Source organism: Saccopteryx bilineata, chromosome 4 (assembly GCF_036850765.1).
Source record: "Saccopteryx bilineata isolate mSacBil1 chromosome 4, mSacBil1_pri_phased_curated, whole genome shotgun sequence".
Classification (NCBI taxonomy): domain Eukaryota; kingdom Metazoa; phylum Chordata; class Mammalia; order Chiroptera; family Emballonuridae; genus Saccopteryx; species Saccopteryx bilineata.
This window is the reverse complement of record NC_089493.1, coordinates 108,643,708-108,664,560: the sequence shown is the minus strand read 5'-3', so window position 1 is coordinate 108,664,560 and position 20,853 is coordinate 108,643,708. Positions and strand designations below refer to the sequence as shown.

The 20,853-nt window shown below is 36.0% G+C and overlaps 1 protein-coding gene across 5 annotated transcripts in view; it reads left to right on the top strand.

The window, feature by feature from the left end:
• Positions 1-20,853, top strand: part of RALGAPA1 (Ral GTPase activating protein catalytic subunit alpha 1) — a 269,942-nt gene that overhangs the window by 77,584 nt on the left and 171,505 nt on the right. For all 5 annotated transcript variants that reach the window (XM_066277755.1, XM_066277758.1, XM_066277759.1 and 2 more), the window contains exons 5-11: positions 2,331-2,374; positions 4,408-4,585; positions 6,495-6,610; positions 8,860-8,998; positions 10,001-10,209; positions 12,579-12,818; positions 19,849-20,046. In XM_066277755.1, coding sequence (XP_066133852.1) covers positions 2,331-2,374; positions 4,408-4,585; positions 6,495-6,610; positions 8,860-8,998; positions 10,001-10,209; positions 12,579-12,818; positions 19,849-20,046 — 1,124 coding nt within the window. The remainder of the gene's footprint in view (positions 1-2,330; positions 2,375-4,407; positions 4,586-6,494; positions 6,611-8,859; positions 8,999-10,000; positions 10,210-12,578; positions 12,819-19,848; positions 20,047-20,853) is intronic.

The window sequence follows — 20,853 nt, the reverse complement described above, 5'->3', positions numbered from 1 at the left end:
ATGTTGAATGTGAAAAGCAACTTACAAATGACTTGTTTTGTGTGATATTGTATGTGTATGATTTTGTTTTGCTTTTATTACTCATTACACTTCCAACTTACTCAAGTCTGATTACCACACGGTATTTAGCATATACTTTTTTTTTTTTTTTTTTTTGTATTTTTCTGAAGCTGGAAACGGGGAGAGACAGTCAGACAGACTCCCACATGCGCCCGATCGGGATCCACCCGGCACGCCCACCAGGGGCGACACTCTGCCCACCAGGGGGCGATGCTCTGCCCCTTTGGGGCGTCGCTCTGCCGTGACCAGAGCCACTCTGAGGCCTGGGGCAGAGGCCAAGGAGCCATCCCCAGCGCGCCCGGGCCGTCTTTGCTCCAATGGAGCCTTGGCTGCGGGAGGGGAAGAGAGAAACAGAGATGAAGGAGGGGGGTTGGTGGAGAAGCAAATGGGCGCTTCTCCTATGTGCCCTGGCCGGGAATCAAACCCCGGTCCCCCACATGCCAGGCCGACGCTCTACCGCTGAGCAAACCGGCCAGGGCCGCATATACATATTTTTTAGAAGATCTGATGACTGGGGTTTACATAGAACTTCTTTATGAAATTGAATTTGACCATATATAAGGAAGGGAATTGCAGATAAATTAACAGTTTGTTGAAACATTAAACCTTATTTCTATATCACAAATGAAATTTAAACCAAATAAAGTCACAGGCTTGATCATTTATAATATATATAAATGTTACTAAAAAGAATAAAAAATGTAGGATTAGAACAAATAGCTATGGAATAAATTCTTGCTAGTGGTTTAAGCATATAAAAGTTTTTAAGCATATAAAATAATTTCAGCCTAACCAGTCAGCGCAGTGGGTAGAGTCGGATGGGTCACAGAGGCCCAGGTTCGAAACCCCAAGGTCACTGGTTTTAGTGTGGGATCATAGACATGGCCCCATGGTCGCTGGCTTGAGCCCAAAGGTCGCTGGCTTGAAGCCCAGGGTCATTGGCTTGAGCCCAAGGACGCTGGATTGAGCAAGGGCTCACTCATTCTGCTGGAGCCCCCCAGTCAAGGCAAATATGAGAAAGCAATCAATGAACAACTAAGGTGCCACAACGAAGAATTAATGCTTCTCATCTCTCTCCCTGCCTGTCTGTCTGTCCCTCTTTCTGTTTCTCTGTCACACACACACACACACACAAAATTATTTATTTTATAGCTTTGTAAATAGGTAGTAATAATATAAAATAATTATTGAAAATAATTAATACTAAAATCTGGATAATGATTTCCTCTGGAAAATGATTCAGCATGGGTTCACAGGAGACTTCAGTGATACTTGTACTGTTAGGTAAAGCATTACAATGACATTTTGAAATTGTAGGAAATGTGGGACTGTGCTTAGGTAGATTTATTCAGACAAATGGTGGACCTCCGGATGTTTGTTAATGTTATTTTAGTATTTTATTGTAGTTTTGAAACATTGTGTAATTTAAAAGCAAAAATACGGTTTTGACTTTTTTCTTATTCTTTTCCAAGTGAGAAGAGAGGAGATAGACAGACTTGTACATGTGCCCCAACCGGGATCCACCCGGCAGCTGGGTTTATCTGGGGCTGATGTTCTGGTCATCTGGAGCCATGCTCACAACCAAGCTATTTTTAGTGCCTGAGGCAGAAGTTCCACAGAGCCATCCTCCACTCCCGGGGCCAGTGCGCTTGAACCAATCGAGTCATGGCTGTGGGAGGGGAGGAGAGAATGAGAGAGAAGGGGTAGGGGAAAGGTGAAGAAGAAGTTGATTCTTTTTCTTGTATGCCCTGACTGGGAATCAAACCCAGGACATCCACTTGCCCAGTCAATGCTCTATCACTGAGCCAACTGACCAGGGCAGTTTTGACTATTTTGATGGTTTTGAATATTTTGAAAAAATTAATATAGTGGAAATACATGTTAGAAAATATTAAAATTATAGATGCTTACATGCTTACCTAAATGGACATTTTTCTATAGTGGATTTTTATTTGAATTAGTGATGGAGAAATTTAATTATATTCTTAGATATACATAAATTATTGGTATTAAATGCAATTTTGGGATTTCGAGTTTGTTTCAGTAGATTACATCATGTTTAATTGCAATAAACCAATTGTTGAAAAGGTGACTTTTTATAAACTCTTCTGGTCCAAAGATTATGGCCAGGGGAATAGTAATAGTAAGTTCACCAAGAATAATTTGGAGGTTGCCCCAAGGATTTTGTTTTAAATGTTTTCAAGTCTGACCAAGAGCTCTGACCTTTAGAAAAAAATAAGATGTGAATATTTAAAATGTTTTCTTTTCAGGATTGATTTTAAAGAAACTACTTCACACAGGAAACTCCTTAAAGGTATATTATTATATTTCTTTTCTATGACTTTTTAAAAAAAAAATTTATTTATTGATTTCCATGAGAGACTAAGAAGAGAGAGAGAGAGACACACACACACACAAGAACTTAGAGCTGTTGCTGTATGTGCCCTGACTGGGAATTGAACTGGCAACCTCTGTACTTGTGGATGATGCTCTAACCAACCGAGCTATCTGGCCACAGCCTATGACTTTTTAAAAACTAAGTAAAGTGTATAGTCATTTTCTACACTAACCTTTTCCTAAAGAATTTTGTATTGTCTTTAGTCCACTTAATTAAAATGAATTCACTTAAAATATAGCAGCATACTCAGTATGTATTAAAATATATAGTAGACCAGGCTATTGAAAACCTATTGTACTTTTGACACTGCATTGATTCATTCATCAGAAATACTTTACTCTGTGGTCTCCAGAAGACAAAGGTTAGTCATTCACCATCTTCTTTATTTTATCACAGTTATTTTTAGCTATGGAGGAAAGTAGGTGATCTATTAAAACTTCTTTTCTCTTTTTTATGATCTCGTTTTACTATGGTAAGAGAAGCTGTCCAGTCCAAAGCATCTTGCTGTAGGTTAAAGTCATATTGCAGTACTTTTAAAGGCATCAGGGCTTGGGTGTAGTAGTAGTACAAAGGAATAAGGCTTCCTACATCTTTATCCTGTTATCTGACTAAACCATGAGAAGGAAGCAGTTAAATAACTTTGACAGTAGCTCTTAACAGAGCTATGGTAGGGTAATTTCCCAAGCTAACAGTGAGGTTAATGAAGAACTTTGTTTTGCTTATCTGATACTGAATTTTTAAAAACACCTTTTCCTGTTCTCTTCCTGGGAAATAATTCATTCACTGATTGAAATATTTATTGTCTTCTGTGTACAAGGTACTGTTCTAGATGCTTAGAATACAGTAATAGTCCAAAATTCTTGCTTTGCAGCAAATGATAAATAAATGAGATAACTTCAGAAAGTGAAAAGCTTTTTAGGGACAACAGCATTGAGTTAGTACACCAGGATCCCCATAATCATTCTTCCTTTTACTAAACTCATTATAGCAAAAACAAGTCATTACTCTTTCTCTTCTTGCTTCTTGGATTACACTGGTGGTTATGTAAAGGAGGGAAGGAGAGGGAAATAAACAAGAAGGGAGTGATTTTCTAATTTTTTACACTTGGAAGTTATAGAATAAAAATTGCCTGATGGCTTTAAATAGTGACAACCCAACATCATTATTTGTTCAAAATCCATGAATTTAGGTTTACAGATAATGAGGGTTGAATAAATGTTATAGATGTAATATCCTCCTTCCCTTCCTCTCTCCCCTTCTATCTTTTCTTCCTTTCCTTTTTCTCTTTTTCAAAATATTATTCTGTAATCATCATCTAGGAAATTTCAGCCTTAAAAATAAAAAAAGCACCTGACCAGATGGTGATGCAGTGGATAAAGCACCGGACTGGGACGTGGATGACCCATGTTCAAAACCCTGAGATCACCAGCTTGAGCATGGGCTCATCTGGTTTGAGCAAGGTTTACCAGCTTGAGCCCAAGGTCACTGGCTTGAGCAAGGGGTCACTCGGTCTGCTGTAGCCCCCCAGTCAAGGCACATATGAGAAAGCAATCAGTGAACAATTAAGGTGCCACAACGAAGAACTGATGCTTCTCATCTCTCTCCCTTCCTGACTGTCCCTATCTATCCCTCTCTGATGCTCTATGTCAAAAAAAAAGGGAAAGAATAAATGCCTGGCCTGCGGTGGTACAGTAGATAAAGCATCAACCTAGAATGCTGAGGTTGCTGGTTCAAAACCCTGGGCTTGCCTGGTCAAGGCACATATGGGAGTTGATGCTTCTTGCTCCTCCTCCTCCTCTCTCTCTCTTTCTTTATATTTCTCCTTTCTAAAACTGAATAAATAAAATCTTTTTTAAAAAAGTATTCCCATAACAAATAATAACAGGTAATTTCCATAATAACAAATAAAAATGAAAAAATGGTTTTCATTTTATTTTATTTTATTTTAGATCAGGCGGGAAGGTGTTCGTCTTTTCTTACTATGGTTGCAAGCTCTTCAGAATAACTGTAGCAGAGAACAGCTTTGGATGTTTTCATGCTTAATCCCTGGATTTTCAGCACCACAATCTGAATATGGACCTCGAACTTTAGATAATCTTATTAATCCTCCACTCAACCTTCAAGAAAGTAAGATTTATAAGATCTTATGTATTGGTATTTTAAAATTTTTCCTATAGTTTGTTAACATATTTTTTAAATGTCTGTACATTTATTAACTGGGTAATCCAAGGCTATATTTTAAAATGTCGGTTTCACTATTATGCAGGTATGATGAGGCCAAACAAATCAAGAAATGATTGCCATTAAAAGAAATATTTAGTTATTCAGAGATCCCAAGAGGAAAGAGCATGCCACACCATGGAGGGTGGCTGTACTGGGGAGCACCAGGGTCCTTCGGGTGGGGTGGGTGAGGTGGAGTCCTTTTTGTAGTTTCTGCGGGCAGGAGTATTCAATGCAAGTGAGCAGGCATAGAAGTGGCTAGTTTGGATAATTTCAGCAGGCTCTGGGGCATAAGGGTTTATGCTCTTGGGCATAAGGGCTGTCTCTAGTTGTCTGGTACTTGGCCGTAGGGTAATTAGGTCAGGGAAATAGTGGCCCTGAATGTGAGCCCAGGAGAGGAGCCTGTGGAGACATGGACACTGGCTAGGTTGGTTTGCATATAAGAGGTGCACTGTCAGAGCTATCTTTACTACTTAGGTAGTAGATAGTTCTGGAGTTCTGGAAGGGACATTCTATCAAGGGCATCAAGGCCTCTGATGACAAAGCATCAGAAATACAGTTAATATAGGCTGTTTAAATTTATCTCTAATTTCTAATTCTCGTGCGTCATCTTGTATACTTGAGTTAATTTGGATGTGCGTTAAAGCACAAGTGTGTTTTCCTTTATGCAAGGATGATTGTAAAAAAATCCATTTCTGTCCATTCCTGTGTGCTTAATTACTTGGTCGGTACTTAACTGAGAAATAGGTTGAGAGACCTGCCTGTGTTAAACTTCATACTGATTGTGCTGCTGACTAAACATTTAAGAAAATTCAGCTGGTTGTGAGTTGATTTTTCTTGAATTTGCATTTGTTATAGTGCATGTTTTTGAATATCTGAGAGGTAAAAATTGGTAACAGTTTTATTTTATAAGTACACTGTTGTAATCAAGGAACTAAAATGTTAACATTTTTTTCTTTTTGAGAGGGAAATAGTATTTCATCCTTTGAATAAAGGTGCTACCTAAACAGTAAATATGGTCATTACCTAGAGTAATTAGACTGTCTTTTCATTGATGAATAAGTACATTCTTATTAATGTTTTTTATCATATTATGGAATTTTTGTAATAGAGACTCTTAATGTCAATTTTAAAATATCATCAGAAATTCTTTCCCAAGTGAGATGTTATTTACTCTCTTTTTTTTTTAGTGAGTGAGAGAGATAAATAGGAAGGGAGAGAGATGAGAAACATCAACTCATAGTTGCAGCATCTTAGTTATTCAGTGATTGCTTTCTCATGTGTGCCTTGACCAGGTGGGTAGAGTAGACGAAGTGACCTCTTGCTCAAGTCAGCAACCTTGGGTTTTAAGTTAGCAACCTTTGGGCTCAAGCTTGTGACCATGGGGTCATGTCTATGATCCCACATTCAAGCCAGTGACCCCATGCTCAAGCTGGTGAGCCCGCACTCAAGCCAGAGACTTCAGGGTTTTGAATCTGGGTCCTCGGCATCCCAGGTCAACACTCTATCCACTGCTCCACCACCTGGTCAGGCAGATGTTAATTTATTCTTAATTCCTGCATTCTTAATTCCTACATGTCTGTGTCTCCAGTCCTGTGTCACATTCCCTCAATCAAGGTTCATGACACAGCTTAATTATTACAGTTTATGATTGTTGTGGTGGACTGTCAAGATGACCTCAGATTTATTTCAACTTTCAGTCATTAGAATGTTTTCTAGCATATATGTTTTGCAGTTAAATTTTGTTTGGGTCATATTATTGCACTGTTAAATTTGTTTTGTAATTATTCTAAATTTTTCTTTTGTCTTTGGATAGCTCAAGTCACTATAGAGGAAATCACTCCTCTTGTTCCTCCACAATCAGGAGATAAAGGACAAGAAGACCTCACAAGCTATTTTCTTGAAGCACTTTTAAAATATATGGTAATTCAGGTACGTGTTACCTTCTTTGATAACACCTCTTTTACTATCCTGTGTGGGTAATTTTTCCCCCGCTTTTACCATTATTTTGTCATAGTAGATATTTTCTTATTATTCTAAAAGGAGTGACAAATTTTTACTTTTGTAAATATGTTAGTCTTTCCTTCTTGAAATAAAAATTATTGGAGAGTGGGCCTGCTGGATAGATTCTGGTTGGGCGCATGCAGGAGTCTGTCTCTCTGCCTCCCTTCTTCTCACTTCAGAAAAATACAAAAACATACAAAAAAAATTTATTGGAGACATTATGAACCGCTTAAGGAGCTGGAAGGAGAAACTTTTAAAGTAGACTCTTTTTGTATATACCTTCTTATATGAGTCATTTGGGTTTACTTTCTAATCCTTTCATTTATAATTAACAGCTGTGGTACTTTAAATGAAAATCTAGTAACTTTGATTTAGAGGTCAATTTGCCAAGAAGCAGCATCTAGAGAGGTGGGCTAAGGATGGGGTGTGGGAGGAGGGATATAATTTTACACTTAAACCTATTTGTACTTCTTAAACTTCCTGGTGTGTGTATTTTATAAAGTAACCTATTCATCTCTAGACATGAAATGAGCATGTCCTGACTGATGAAAACACTTTTAGCACATACACATTTCTTTTAACTGTTCCAAACAATAAAAATTCTTTATGACTAAGATACAGAAGTTAGAGAGTAAATTTGGACCCTGAATGAGTTTGCCAGGGTTTGAATACTAATTCTCCGTCTTGCCATAGTGTGACCTCTGGCAGGTTATTTAACTTCTTTGCGCTTAAAATAGAAATAAAAGTAATACCTATTCCATTTTGCTGTTTGAGGCACTTTAGTACAAAGTGAATAGACAGTGAATGTTCTATAGTGGCTAGTTTTTATTGTCATTAATACAGTTTTTCTTGAAAAAACACTTTTGTACTTTTTATAGATTTTTTAAAATTATTTTACTGGCTAATTGAGATATAATTAACACACTAAAATACAATGTTTGAAATACACAATTTGATGAATTTTATTTCATCAAATAAAATTATTTGATGAAATTATCACCACTATCCAGATAATGAACCTGTCACCACTAAAAGTTCTCAGATCCCTTTGTAATCCATACTTTTCCACAGTCCTATCCCCAGACCATCATCGATTTTTTGTCTCTATAGTTAGCATTTTCCATATTTTTATATAAATGGAATTAAATGGTATATGCTTTTATTTTTAGTTTGGCCTTTTTTTTCACAATTATTTTGAAAATCATTTATATTGTATGTATCAATAGTTTGGTCCTTTTTATTGCTGAGTAGCTTTCTGTTTTAGTGATATACCAAAATTTGTTATATAGTCATCTGTTGAAGGTAATGTGAGTTGTTTTCAGTTTTTGGCTATTACAAATAAAACTGCTATCGATATTGGTAAACAAGTCTTTATGTGAATATAAACTTCCCTTTTCCTTGGGTAAATAGCTAGTACTGGAATGACTGAGTTCTTTCCAAGTGGTTGTACCTTTTTGCATTCTACGAGCAATATATGAGACTTAAAGTTGATTGACATCCTCACCAACAGCTGGGATGGTCAGTCTATGATTTTAGCCATTCTAAAATGACTATATAGTGGTATCTCATTATGGACCACTTTTTTGCCTTTACTATCCCTCTATTTACATAACTCCCTTACTCTTCTGGAATTCTCACACTGTGTAATTTACTGCTATGTTTCCTACTGCTCTCACCTCTCAGTCTCTGAGTCCCCATTAGGCTGCTATTGCCTCTATCCCCCTTTGTGGATGCCCTACATGCTGTGGTCAGGCTCTGATTACCTGCATTTGACTGCCATTGCTTTCACTACCCCCCCCCCCCACCCCTCACATATTTTGTTTAACTTGTAGGCTGAATTATTCTAGAGGAGGCAAAGGGGAAAGGGAAAAATAAGTATCTTTGTCATTAGTAGAACTGAATTTTTAATCAACTTTAACAGTTTTCCGTAGCACATTTTAACTTCTAAGGTTTTTGGAATATAACATATATAATGTATTTGTTTGTCAGTTGACCAGTTTTAAAGATTTGATCTTTATATATTTATGTATGTAGGTATATATATACTTATATACATAGCTATATATCTTCACAGTGTAACAGTTCAGTGTATTACTTAACCTTTTATAAGCTTGTTTATTATAGGTAATAATTGCTTTTTTCTCCCAGAATGATTCTAATTGTGTTGTCTATTTTAGGTAAAAAGTTTAGAATGGAAGAATAAAGAAAACCAAGAAAGGGGATTTTCATTTTTGTTTTCACATTTTAAGAAATACTACTTGCCTTATATTTTTCCAAACATGTGCAAGGAGAACAGTTTATATCATCCTGTACTTGGTAGGTAGTCTTGGGAATTTTCTAAAAGATCACACGTATGATTAAAACATACCTCAGTATAAAGTTGACATTTATCACCTGCAGAACACTGATAGTATTTAATATTTGTATTGATAGATTAGAGATGTTGATTATATTGAAGGTGGAGTTTTTTTAATAGGAAACTTTCATTGAAAATGATGAGATTTTTTTTTTTAAGTTTATTCTCTGAATCTTACCTGTTGGATGAGACTTGTCTCACTATATTATAACTTTTCTTTTAAGGTTCAATTTGGTATGCATTATTCAAATTCTATATGAATAATAACATTGTCATATTTTGATCCTGTCTTGTCTAGTATTTAGTGACAGTACCAAGATTTCTTGTTGAAGCTGTGAAGCGAGAACCTTGTGAACAAATCCTGGGTTAGAAGCAGACCTCTGCTATATGTAGAAGATATTGGTAGTCTTTATGTGAAATACCCTTTTTTCCAGACAGACATTTCTATTTTAAACTCTGCCAAGTTCAGGCAACTAAGAGGCATAGGCAGAACCATTAGGGCTTGTAGAAATGACTTAAGTCAGTAGCAAGCCTCTGCCAGTGGAACATTATTTGCTTTAAAAATTAAGGGGAAATTCTTATGTTTTGTGTAACTTCAAAACATATGTCTCAGTCTAGATTAATTGAGGTGAGCTCTCACTAATTTTAAATGTCTCTGTAGCTTCTCTGGACTTTGACAGGACTTATTGAGCAAAATTTTAATGTTATTTTTTAAAATGACATGTTTCTAAATATCAGCCAAATATAGTTTACTCTTCTAGATTCTGTTCTAATATTTAGCAAATTATTTTTAAATGTCATTTTCTGTACTAAATCTACTAAAACCACAGTTATCATCGTAGGGTCTTCTCAGATGTTTAAAAATGTAAATTTATCTAAATCACTTCTTGTCCTTTTGGCTAAGATTAAGTGTAGATTTATCTAAGCACAGTTTCTCACTTTTTTCTTTTTATTTTGTGTAGATATCCCACAGGTGAGATCAAAGCCACATTACATTATGATAAAGAAGGATGCTGAAACCAGTGAAGCAATATATTGTACAAAGGAGCTTTTCATTAAAGCTCGTGTTATTGTCATTCGTTGGCTGGTTTCTTTCTGGCTTGAGCCAAAGCCACATACAGGACCTCATATTCCTGGGATGGAAGGTGAAGTCTTGCCAAAGAATATTCAGGTAATACACACATAACTTGCTAAAGTTAGAAATCGCTTAAGAGAGTTGCCTGCTGATTTGCCTTAGGTATAGAACACATTTAAATCAAGTAACGGTAATACTTACTTTGTATAAATGTATTTTATGAAACCAAATTTTAACAATAATTATGGAACTATTAGTCTTTCATTTCTTTTTTGTTTGTTATTTTGTTTAGAGAGAGAGAGAAAAAAAAAACAAAGAGACAGGAAGGGAGAGAGATGAGAAGTGTGAACTTGTAGTTGCAGCACTCTAGTTGTTCATTGATTGCTTCTCATACGTGCCTTGATCAGGGGCCCTGGATAAGCCAGTGACCCCTTGCACAAGCCAGCGACCCTTGGGCTCAAGCCAGCGAACAGTGAGGTCATGTCTATGATCCCACACTCAAGCCAGCGACCTTGGGGTTTTGAACCTGGGACCTCAGCATCCCAGGTAAATGCTCTATCCCCTGTGCCACCACTGGTCAGGCAAACCAATTGTTTTCTTAACAAAACAACTCGAAGCCTGACCTGTGGTGGCACAATGGATAAAGCGTCTACCTGGAAATGCTGAGGTCGCCGGTTTGAAACCCTGGGCTTGCCTGGTCAAGGCACATATGGGAGTTGATGCTTCCAGCTCCTCCCCACCTTCTCTCTCTCTTTCTCTCCCTCTCTGTCTCTCTCTCTCTCCCTTTCTCTCTCCTCTTTAAAAAAAATTAAAAAAAAAAAACAAAACAACTCGGAAGGTATAGATGATAATTTCAGTCATATCCGAGTCTCGGGTTTTAATTTATTTCTGTGGTTTATGTTAATTTTACAGTACTAAAAATATCCTGAATTTTACAGATAAATTTTTGCACTTGGAAACAATTTGCAATCAGATGGTTACAGGACCTTTATAGTTCTTTTTAGATTTCTAGGCATTCATATAATGCTGATTTAAAGTCCTGCCGCCATATCATTCCCTTTTTTCAACAAGAGCAGAGTCCACAAATGTTAACTAAAATTATACAGCTATACAATGTAGGAGCTAATACTTAATAATCTGTTATTTTTAATTCAAATTTTCCTTTTTCATTTTTTCCTCAATGTAGTTTTCCTGAAGTTGTCCATAGTACAGTATTTTTTACTATTTTCCTTTTCTCAGATTTTCTCACTTAGTTTAAAAAATCTTATACTATATGTATTTTGTGTGACTTCTTAAATCTTTTAAAAACTAAATGGAGTTATAATGTGTGTTTATTAGTTCATTAGTGTTTAGAAATTTTGACTTCTGTTTTCCTTAGTCTTCTATTTATATGTAGCTATGTGATGTTTTTCCCAAAAACTTTGTTCCTACTTCTATACAAAGAATTATTAAATTTGAAACTCTCAAGCGGAACTATTTTCCAGATCCCAAAACTTATTGGACTAAAATTAAAGTCATAGTTTTGATTGGGAAGGCATATTGGATATCATTTACCTAAACCTTATTTTATATCGATGATAAAACCAAGATCAAAAATTGAGTAATTACCAGAAAGTAGTTTACCATACTTACAGAATAGAGCTGCTTCTAGTATACCATGGTAGTGATTTATCACCACCTTAGGCTGTCCGCTTTTCATCTACAGTCATGATGAAAATTCTATTAAGTTACTAGAATATAGAGTTTTCTGTAAAATGTTTTGGCCTTATTTTTACTTTTGTCATAAATTTTCTTCCATTTCTTTGTTTTTACTTGTACAATTTCTGTCTATGGTAAAATAGAGATGATTTTAAACATTAAGGCTTTATTAAACAAACAGTTCAGTATTATTTGTTACTGAAATTCTGAGCTAACTTCATCTGCATAATTGTTTTTACCCAATTTTTACTTATTTATTTATTTACTTTTGTAGAGAGAGCGACAGAGACAGAAAGGGAGAGAGGGGGAGGAAAGAGATGAGAAGCGTCAGTAGTTGCTTCACTTTAGCTGTTCATTGATTGCTTCTCATCTGTGCCTTGACCAGAGGCTCCAGCTGAGCCAGTGACCCCTTGCTCAAGTCAGCGACCTTGGGATCATGTCGCTGATTCATACTCAAAACTGGCAACCCTATGCTCAAGCTGGCAACCTCCAGCTTTCAAACCGGGAACCTCAACATTTCAGGTCAATGCTGTATCCACTGCACCATCACTGGTGCTTTTACTCAGCTTTAATTAGTAACTGCACTGCACACATGCTGAAAAACAAATCTAATTATCTAGTGTTTGAGTATCACTGTATCACTTAGATGTTGAGTTATTTGCATTGCCATTTAGTTATTTAGAATGGATTCTGGCAATATTTTTTACTAGAAGACAAAATACCTAGTTACTGATTATGATATTTTCTCAATTTTGTTTTTGTTTTAGAGAGCAGCAGCTAGTTTGGTATCCAGAGAAGAAAACAAAAATGATAATGCTGATAAAGCAGAAAGAACTACAGACCCAGAACAGTCTCATTCCAATACAAGCACTCTGACGGAGCGAGAGCCTAGCTCATCGAGTCTCTGTAGTATTGATGAGGAGCATCTTACAGACATTGAAATAGTTCGCAGAGTTTTTTCTTCTAAAAGAAGTAATGTAAATTTTGTCACAGAGATATTTCGTCAGGTAAAAAAACCTCTCAGTGTTTTTCATTTGTAATACAGACTTTTGTCTTTAATATTGACTATACAGGGGTGGGAAAAATTAAGTTTACTTTGTCATTGTGACATTCTTTTGAGTTAGTAAAGCTATTGTAATAATCATAACCTGCATGTCTGTTTCCATATGAACAACTATAAACCTACTTTGCCCACCCCTGTATTGACTTTTAGCTGTTTAAAATGTATTCTTCTTGAAAATGTTTTTAAATGTTCATATTTTTGTTTTTAAAATTTACTACATATAATCCTTTAGTATTTTCTATTATTTATATTTTTTAGTTTATGATCATTTGGGTTTAATAACCGCCTTCCCATACTTGTTATCAGAATAGTTTTCTTAGTTCCTTTGTAGTTTGAAACTTTTCTTATCAGTTGATTAACTAATTTAATTAATTAATTTTATTAAGTTATAAAATTATTTCATCTTTCACTTTCCAATAAATAAAAGTGGTCTATGAATATAAGAAGCGATGTTTTAATTGCCTTTACACTCCCTTCAGAGGCTTAAGTTTGTTCTCAAGGCATTCTGAAATTAAAGTTGCTTAAGGCAGATATTATTTGGGGAATAAAATAAAAGGAGAGGGAAATGAACACTATTTCACATAGGATAGCTAGACATTCCTAAGTGCACATTTTCAATTACATAGAAATTTTTGAGAAATAAATCTTAGGGAAACTGATCATTTGCTTTTAATAGCAAAGATACTTAACTTTTGCAGGTAAATATCATTGAGTTTTGTAACTGAAGGGGGTTATTCAACTCTCAGAGCAAGTAAGTGGTAGATCCTGGACTAAAATTCCCATATCCTGGTTTTCCATGTCAGTGCTCTTCTCTGCCATAGTGTCTTCACATGCCAGGGAGCTCTAGGCAAAGCAAATTTTCATCAAACTGACACATTTATTATCATGTAAAACAAAACCTGAGACAGCATTAGCCTTGTCAACCTAAGTTCAAGAAACAATCTTGGAGCATTTTGTCCAGCTTCGGCAGTGGTTTTATTTGCCAAGAATATATGTCAAATGGGAAAGGGAAGATACTTGACAAATGATGTTGGAATATTGTGCTTGTGAGAAAATTTAAAGCTTATGGAACTATTTAAGTTTTATAGTTCTATGTGTGTGTGTGTATGTGTGTGTGTGTGTGTGTGTGTGAGAGAGAGAGAGAGAGAGAGAGAGAGATTCAGAGAGAGGGCAGATGGGGACAGACAGGAAGGGAGAGAGATGAGAAGCATCAATTCTTTGTTGTGCCTCCTTAGCTTCCTTATTCATTGATTGCTTTCTCATATATGCCTTGAACTGGGGGCTGCAGCAAGAGCGAGTGACCCCTTGCTCAAGCCAGCGACCTTGGGCTTCAAACCAACGATCTTTGGGGTCATGTCTATGATCCTACACTGAAGCCAGCTACCCTGCGCTCAAGGTGGTGAGCCCGTGCTCAAACTGGATGAGCGGATGAGCTCATGCTCAAACTGGCGACCTTGGGGTTTCAAACTGGGTCTTCTGTGTACCAGTCCCACACTCTATCCACTATGTCACCACCTGGTCAGGCAGATTTGTATATCTCTTGTAAATATAGTTGGATTTTTAAAAGTCTTTGTCTTTTAACTATAATATTTATATTTTAATTATTGCTATGTCTAAATTTATTATACTGTCTTATTTTCTATTTCTCTTTTCTAATTTTTTTATTTTCTTTTTAACTGATAGTTTTTAATTTTCTAGCCTCCTTTTCCCCATCATTTGATGTGTTATACTCTGTTCCTTTAGTTATTACTGTATGAATTTTAAGATACATACTTTACTTTTCAAGGTTTAAAGTTATTATTTTTACCCTCTTTCTAATCAGTTCCAGGATTATGAAAGATCTATTACTATAATTTTACCCTCCAACTTATATATTTTATCATCAGATAATTCAGTTCTGTTTAGCATATTTGTATTTTAATTCCAGTAATACTTAATTGTTCTATATATTCAATAGTGGCTTACATTTAATCTTTCTCTGGCTCTTTATCTTATCTTTTTTTTAGTTTTTGGCAAAGCTGGACGTTCCCAGTTTGATCCCTGGTCAGGGCACATAGGAGAAGCAACCATCTGCTTCTCTCTACCTCTGTCTCCATTCTCTCCCTCTTCCTTTCCGGCAGCCAGTGGCTCAGTTGATGAGTGTTGATCTCAGGTGCTGAGGATAGCTTGGTTGGTCTGAGTATGAGCTTTGGACTCTGAGGATAGTTCCATTGGTCTAAGCATTGGTCCCAGGTGGTGAGGAAAATTGGTTGATTCAAGCATTGGCTCCAGATGGAGGTTGCCTGGTGGATCCTGGGCACGGTGCATAGTTTGTCTCACTATCACCCCTCCTCTCACTTAAAAAAAAGAAGAAATTATTTGTTTAATTTTGAGAATACTTTGTTATTTATTCATCATTGTATCCTTTGTGCCTGGCATAGAGTAAGCATCTACTCAATATTTATTGATTGAATTAAGAGGTTCAGTGACTGCTGAGTGCCAGGTACTTTGTCAGCACTAGCTGAGGTCTAACATGTATTTCTAGAAGCCAAGTCTTGAGATGGTTTGTTTTGTAGTTGTTTGTTGAGGGGCATTGTAATGATGGTGAGTTTTATTTCAAATGTTTAAGACAAAGATATAAGTATAAAGTATAAATGCTCAAATCAGTTGAAATGATAAAATTATTTTCTATATCCAATAGAAGTGGAATAAGTGTACTCCAGACATTAACCCCCTATTTTATAAGGAAACTCAGTGTACTTTAATTTTTCCCCCAATGCCTCTTTAAGGTGTCATATTGCACAGTGTAAGTCCTGAGGACCTTTTCAGGTCCATGAGGTCAAAGCTATTTTTATTCCACTACTAAGATTTTACTTACCTTTTTCACTCTCATTCTTTCAGAAGTATACAGTGAAATTTTCCAGAGAATACCTGATACATGATATTGTATGTGATTGAATACAGAAGCATATTGATATAAAAATCCAGCTGGCTTCTGTTAAGCTAAGCATTAAAGAGATTTGCAAAAGATGTAATACAAATTTTTTTTGGACAGCGTGTTATTTGTGAAAACATATTAAACATTAGGGATTCTGAGACCAAAATGCAAACCACTGCTTGAAAAGAGACAAAAAATTCCCAAGTCTGCTAAATGCTCACTGTACTTGTTTAACACAGTGATAGGGTAGGTAGGGTAATAATGGAAACTTATCAGAGACCAACACGTTTTGTTAGTGTTTAGTCACTGAAGAAGAGAGTCTTACCTATCGGTAAATTGGATCCCATTGGCAAAGCCTATTACTGGAAAACTGTACTGTACTAGGCTATCTTAAGCTAATACCACTAAATATTTTATTTTTCTATTTTCATAAAGTGGACAAGACCTTATGTAAAGAACTAGAAAATTTGCTGGGCATATAGGTTGAAATATTTTCACCTATAGTGATAGTTTCCCTTATTATCAATTAATTGATGTCTGATTATGGTGGTTATTCCTCAGTATGTGGATTTGAATGTTCTGGTTTCTATGATAATTATTTCTCATTATAAAATTATAAATTGGCATTCTGATTTTTATGCATCAGATTTTTAGCCAAGGCTAGTATCAGTTTTTCCTTTTTCCTCAAGATTTATTTGTATTTAGTATGTTGGCGAGTCAGATTTGGGGGCTTATAAGGACAAAGGTTCTTTCTATACACTCTGGTCTTTAGTAAATTTATCAAGCCACTTGGTATATAGTATGACAGTTTATACAATAATAAATATCTCAGCTCTGGAGATCACTGATACTTTTTAATTTCTTAATTTAAAAAAAAAATTTTTTTTTTTACAGAGACATAGTGAGTCAGAGAGAGGGATAGACAGGGACAGACAGGAATGGAGAGAGATGAGAAGCATCAATCATTAGTTTTTCATTGCGCGCTGCAACACCTTAGTTGTTCATTGATTGCTTTCTCATAAGTGCCTTGACCATGGGCCTTCGGCAGACTGAGTAACCCCTTACTGGAGCCAGCAACCTTGGGTTCAAGCTGGTGGGCTTTTGCTCAAACCAGATGAGCCCGCGCTCAAGCTGGCGACCTCGGGGTCTCGAACCTGGGTCTTCTGCATCCCAGTCTGACGCTCTATCCACTGCGCCACCACCTGGTCAGGCTAATTTCTTAATATTTTAAAAATTAGTCATCTTTATTTTTCAATCTTTTTTATTATTTTAGTGGGAGTGGATATAGAGAGAGACAAGGGGGAGGGAAGCAGGAAGCATCCCCATCTGTGTCTTAACCAGGCAAGTCTGGAGTGTAGAATCGGCAACCTCAGCATTCCAGGTCTATGCTTTTATCCACTGCGCCACCACAGGCCAAGCTAATCATCTTTTTTTTTTTTTTTTTAGAGCAGTTTTGGTTCATAGCAAAATTGAGCAGAAAATACAGAATTCTCATGATAACTTTACAACAAAAGTTAGGTTTTCAGTATAACTTCTCAGATTATTTGAGCTTTAAAAAATATATTGAACCTTTTTAAGGAAGGCTGAGCTGTTGATATAATTGTAAAATAGTTTAAGAGCAGACAGATGATCAAAATCATGCCGTTAGCCATTAAGCTGCAAAATGTCAGTGAGGCCTGACCTGTAGTGGTGCAGTGGATCAAGTGTTGACCTGGAACACTGAGGTCGCCGCTTCAAAACCCTGGGCTTGCCTGGTCAAGGCACATATGGGAGTTGATGCTTCCTGCTCCTCCTCCCTTCTCTCTCTCCTCTCTCTCTCTCTCTCTCTCTCTCTCTCTCTCTCTCTCTCTCTCTCTCTCCTCTAAAATGAATAAATAAATTAAAATAATTAAAATTATTTTTAAAATATCAGTAAATTTGGGAATGGGTTTTTTAGATGGAGGAAGTAACAAGTAATGTAGTTTGCTAAAGAATCAATAATAGCAAATAAATAAAAGGTTTACTAAACAACATTAAATACCTTGTTGATATTACAGGGTAACTTTTCATCTCATCTTGGAAAGGTGGTTTTCTGGCTAGTTTTATTCAGATAAAGTCATTTGACCCCATTATAATTATTAAACACACCTACTGATTAGAAACTGGTAGGTTTTGGGTAAAGGTCTTGAAATTAATAGTCATCGTAAAAAGAAATATCAAAAGCAATTTAATTTCACTTCTGTTTGTAAATAAAAAGTACAGTGAAAATGTTACATAAACACAGAATGCATAAGGAAAGGACTTTGGGTGGTAAGAGTATTTTTACTGTTTTACTCTTGTGTATCTGAATGTATAAAAAATGTCTGTAGATGTAAAAATTTAGTATTTTTGTGGTGAGGACATATTTATATTTTTAAATGTTAAGACAACCAGGAAAGTACCCAATGGAAAGAATAACTGTAAAAATATTCCCTTTAACCTTCTAAGTATTTTGCCATATTATTTAACTAATATAACTTTACTCTACAGCTAGTGCTCAACTTACGACCACGATTGGTTCTGACAGACCGGCTGTAACGTGATTTGGTCGTAAGTTGAGTAGGCTATATGTACAGTACTGTGAAATGATGTTATAAAAATCTTTAAGTCATATTTTATCATAATTTTCTTTCATTATTGTTATATATCATAATTTTCTTTGTTCATTTTATGCCATTTGTATCATCTCTACACCATTTTGTTTCTTATTTTTACATTCGTCAGGTTTAAGTAAAATATTGCATTACCAGTACAACTGGTTTAATATTTGCAAAACATACAAAATTATAAAATACAGGTGCATACAAAAATACAAAAAACAGGTGTAAAATATACCATAGGAAACATTTTCCCAATTGCAAAACATATCAAAATATATAAACATGTACAAAACATTTTATTGGCTGCTGGTGCTTGGCTGCAGATCATTGATGTCATCATCTGAGGCAGCAGTCGGGGTTACTGGAGTTGGTTTTTCATAAACATGTGTGATCACATTCACTTTCTTTCCTCTTTCATACTTGTTCACTGATTGCTTTCTCATATGTGCCTTCACCAGAGAGTTACAGCAGAGCAAGTGGCCTCTTGCTCAAGCCAGTGACCTTGAGCTCAAACCAGCGACCATGGGGTCATGTCTATGATCCCGTGCTCAAGCCAGCAATCCTGCACTCAAGCAGGTGAACCCATGCTCAAGTCGAATGAGCCCGCGCTCATTTTCTTGTCGAGATCAATGGCCTTTCTTTCCTTCTTGGCAGGCTGAGGCGTAGACAAAGACAATTTCTTCTTGGTAGACATCTTGGGAGGGGTTTGATGAAAAATATCCAAGACACAAAACACAAATTGCTGTACCGAGTCTGGGATAACAGTTGAAATAGTGCACGCGGAGATGGTAGTGGTGCCGGAATCTGGTTCGCACTGTCGTACGCCCAGCTGGGCAATGCGCTGCCAGACATGGAGCAGTTGTGGCTAGCTATTGTGGTCGTAAAGTCGAATGGTCATAAGTTGCATAGGTTGTAAGTCGATCAATATCTGTATGTAAAAAGAATAAGAGTGTAAGATTTTTTCCTTCATATGCTTAGAAAAACTCAATTGCCTTGTTACATGTGATGTTTATTACTTCTTGGAGTCAGATTTTATTTTTATTTTTCAATTAAAATCTTAAGATTTGTTTTAATAGCAGTCTAAAAAAACAATGTAAGTTATAAAATGTGATTTATATGAACATTATATATACATTGAGCTTTTTAGGACAACGGTTATTTTATTAAGGAATATTTTCATTCTGAGATAGATAACACAATTGAAACAAGTCTTTGCTCCTTGCACTTGAAATCAGTATCTAGCTACCAAAAGCATTTCCATCTCTATCATTTACAAATTATTTTGAGACAAAAGGCTTTTTCTGATATGGTTTGGTTGATTTTAACTCTTTAAAAATTATTTATATTTTATAACAAGATAGAAATGTATTATTAGTGGGATTGGGCAAAGTAAAGAGTATCTAACCAGTATCATTATTTTTGTTCTTTTTATTCACTAGGCATTTTTATTGCCAATTTGTGAAGCAGCAGCTATGAGAAAAGTGGTAAAAGTGTATCAAGAATGGATTCAGCAAGAAGAAAAACCTTTGTTCATGCAAGAGCCTAAAGAAAATGTGATTTCTTCTTCAGACTTACCTTGCATTGACAATGTCACAGACCATGATATTCCAATAGAAGAAGCAGAAAAGAGAGAAGAGGTGAAGTGATAGGACTTACATATTTTATTATATATTTAATAGATTAGATTTTCACAAAAGTTAATGTTAACACACATATATTTACTAAATGGGAAGATAAAGATATTATCAGTATACTTTATAATTTTGATAATATAACAGTTACCTCAGTATACAGTATACTATCCCAAAGCTCTTAGATGTCACAACTTTAAAAAATTAATATTGAGGTTGTATACTGATTCTTTATGTCATTGTCTAGATCAAAATTAGATGCTGTTATAAAAGATATAATATTTAAAACTGTGATAGTAGATAAAAAAGAATTTTTAAATATATTAGTTAGTGACCAAAAGCTGAAAGAAATTAGAGTAGCTTTTTTTCCCCCCCCCCTTGTGACAGAGACAGAGAGGGACAGACAGACAGGAAGGGAGAGAGATGAGAAGCATCAATTCTTTGTTGTGGCACCTTAGTTGTTCATTGACTGCTGTCTCATATGTGCCTTGATGAGGAGGGAGGGAGGACACTACAGCAGACTGAGTAACCCCTTGCTCAAGCCAGCCACCCCACACTCAAACTGGATGAGCCCGCACTCAAGCCAGTGACCTTCAGGTTTCAAATCTGGGTCCTCTGTGTCCCAGTCGGTCACTCTATCCACTGTGCCACTGCCTGGTCAGGAAAAACTAGAGTAACTTAATTTTATTTATTTATTTATTTTTTGTATTTTTCTGAAGTTAGAAGCGGGAGGCAGTCAGACAGACTACTGCATGCGCCAACCGGAATCCACCCAGCATGCCCACCAGGGAGCAGTACTCTGCCCATCTGGAG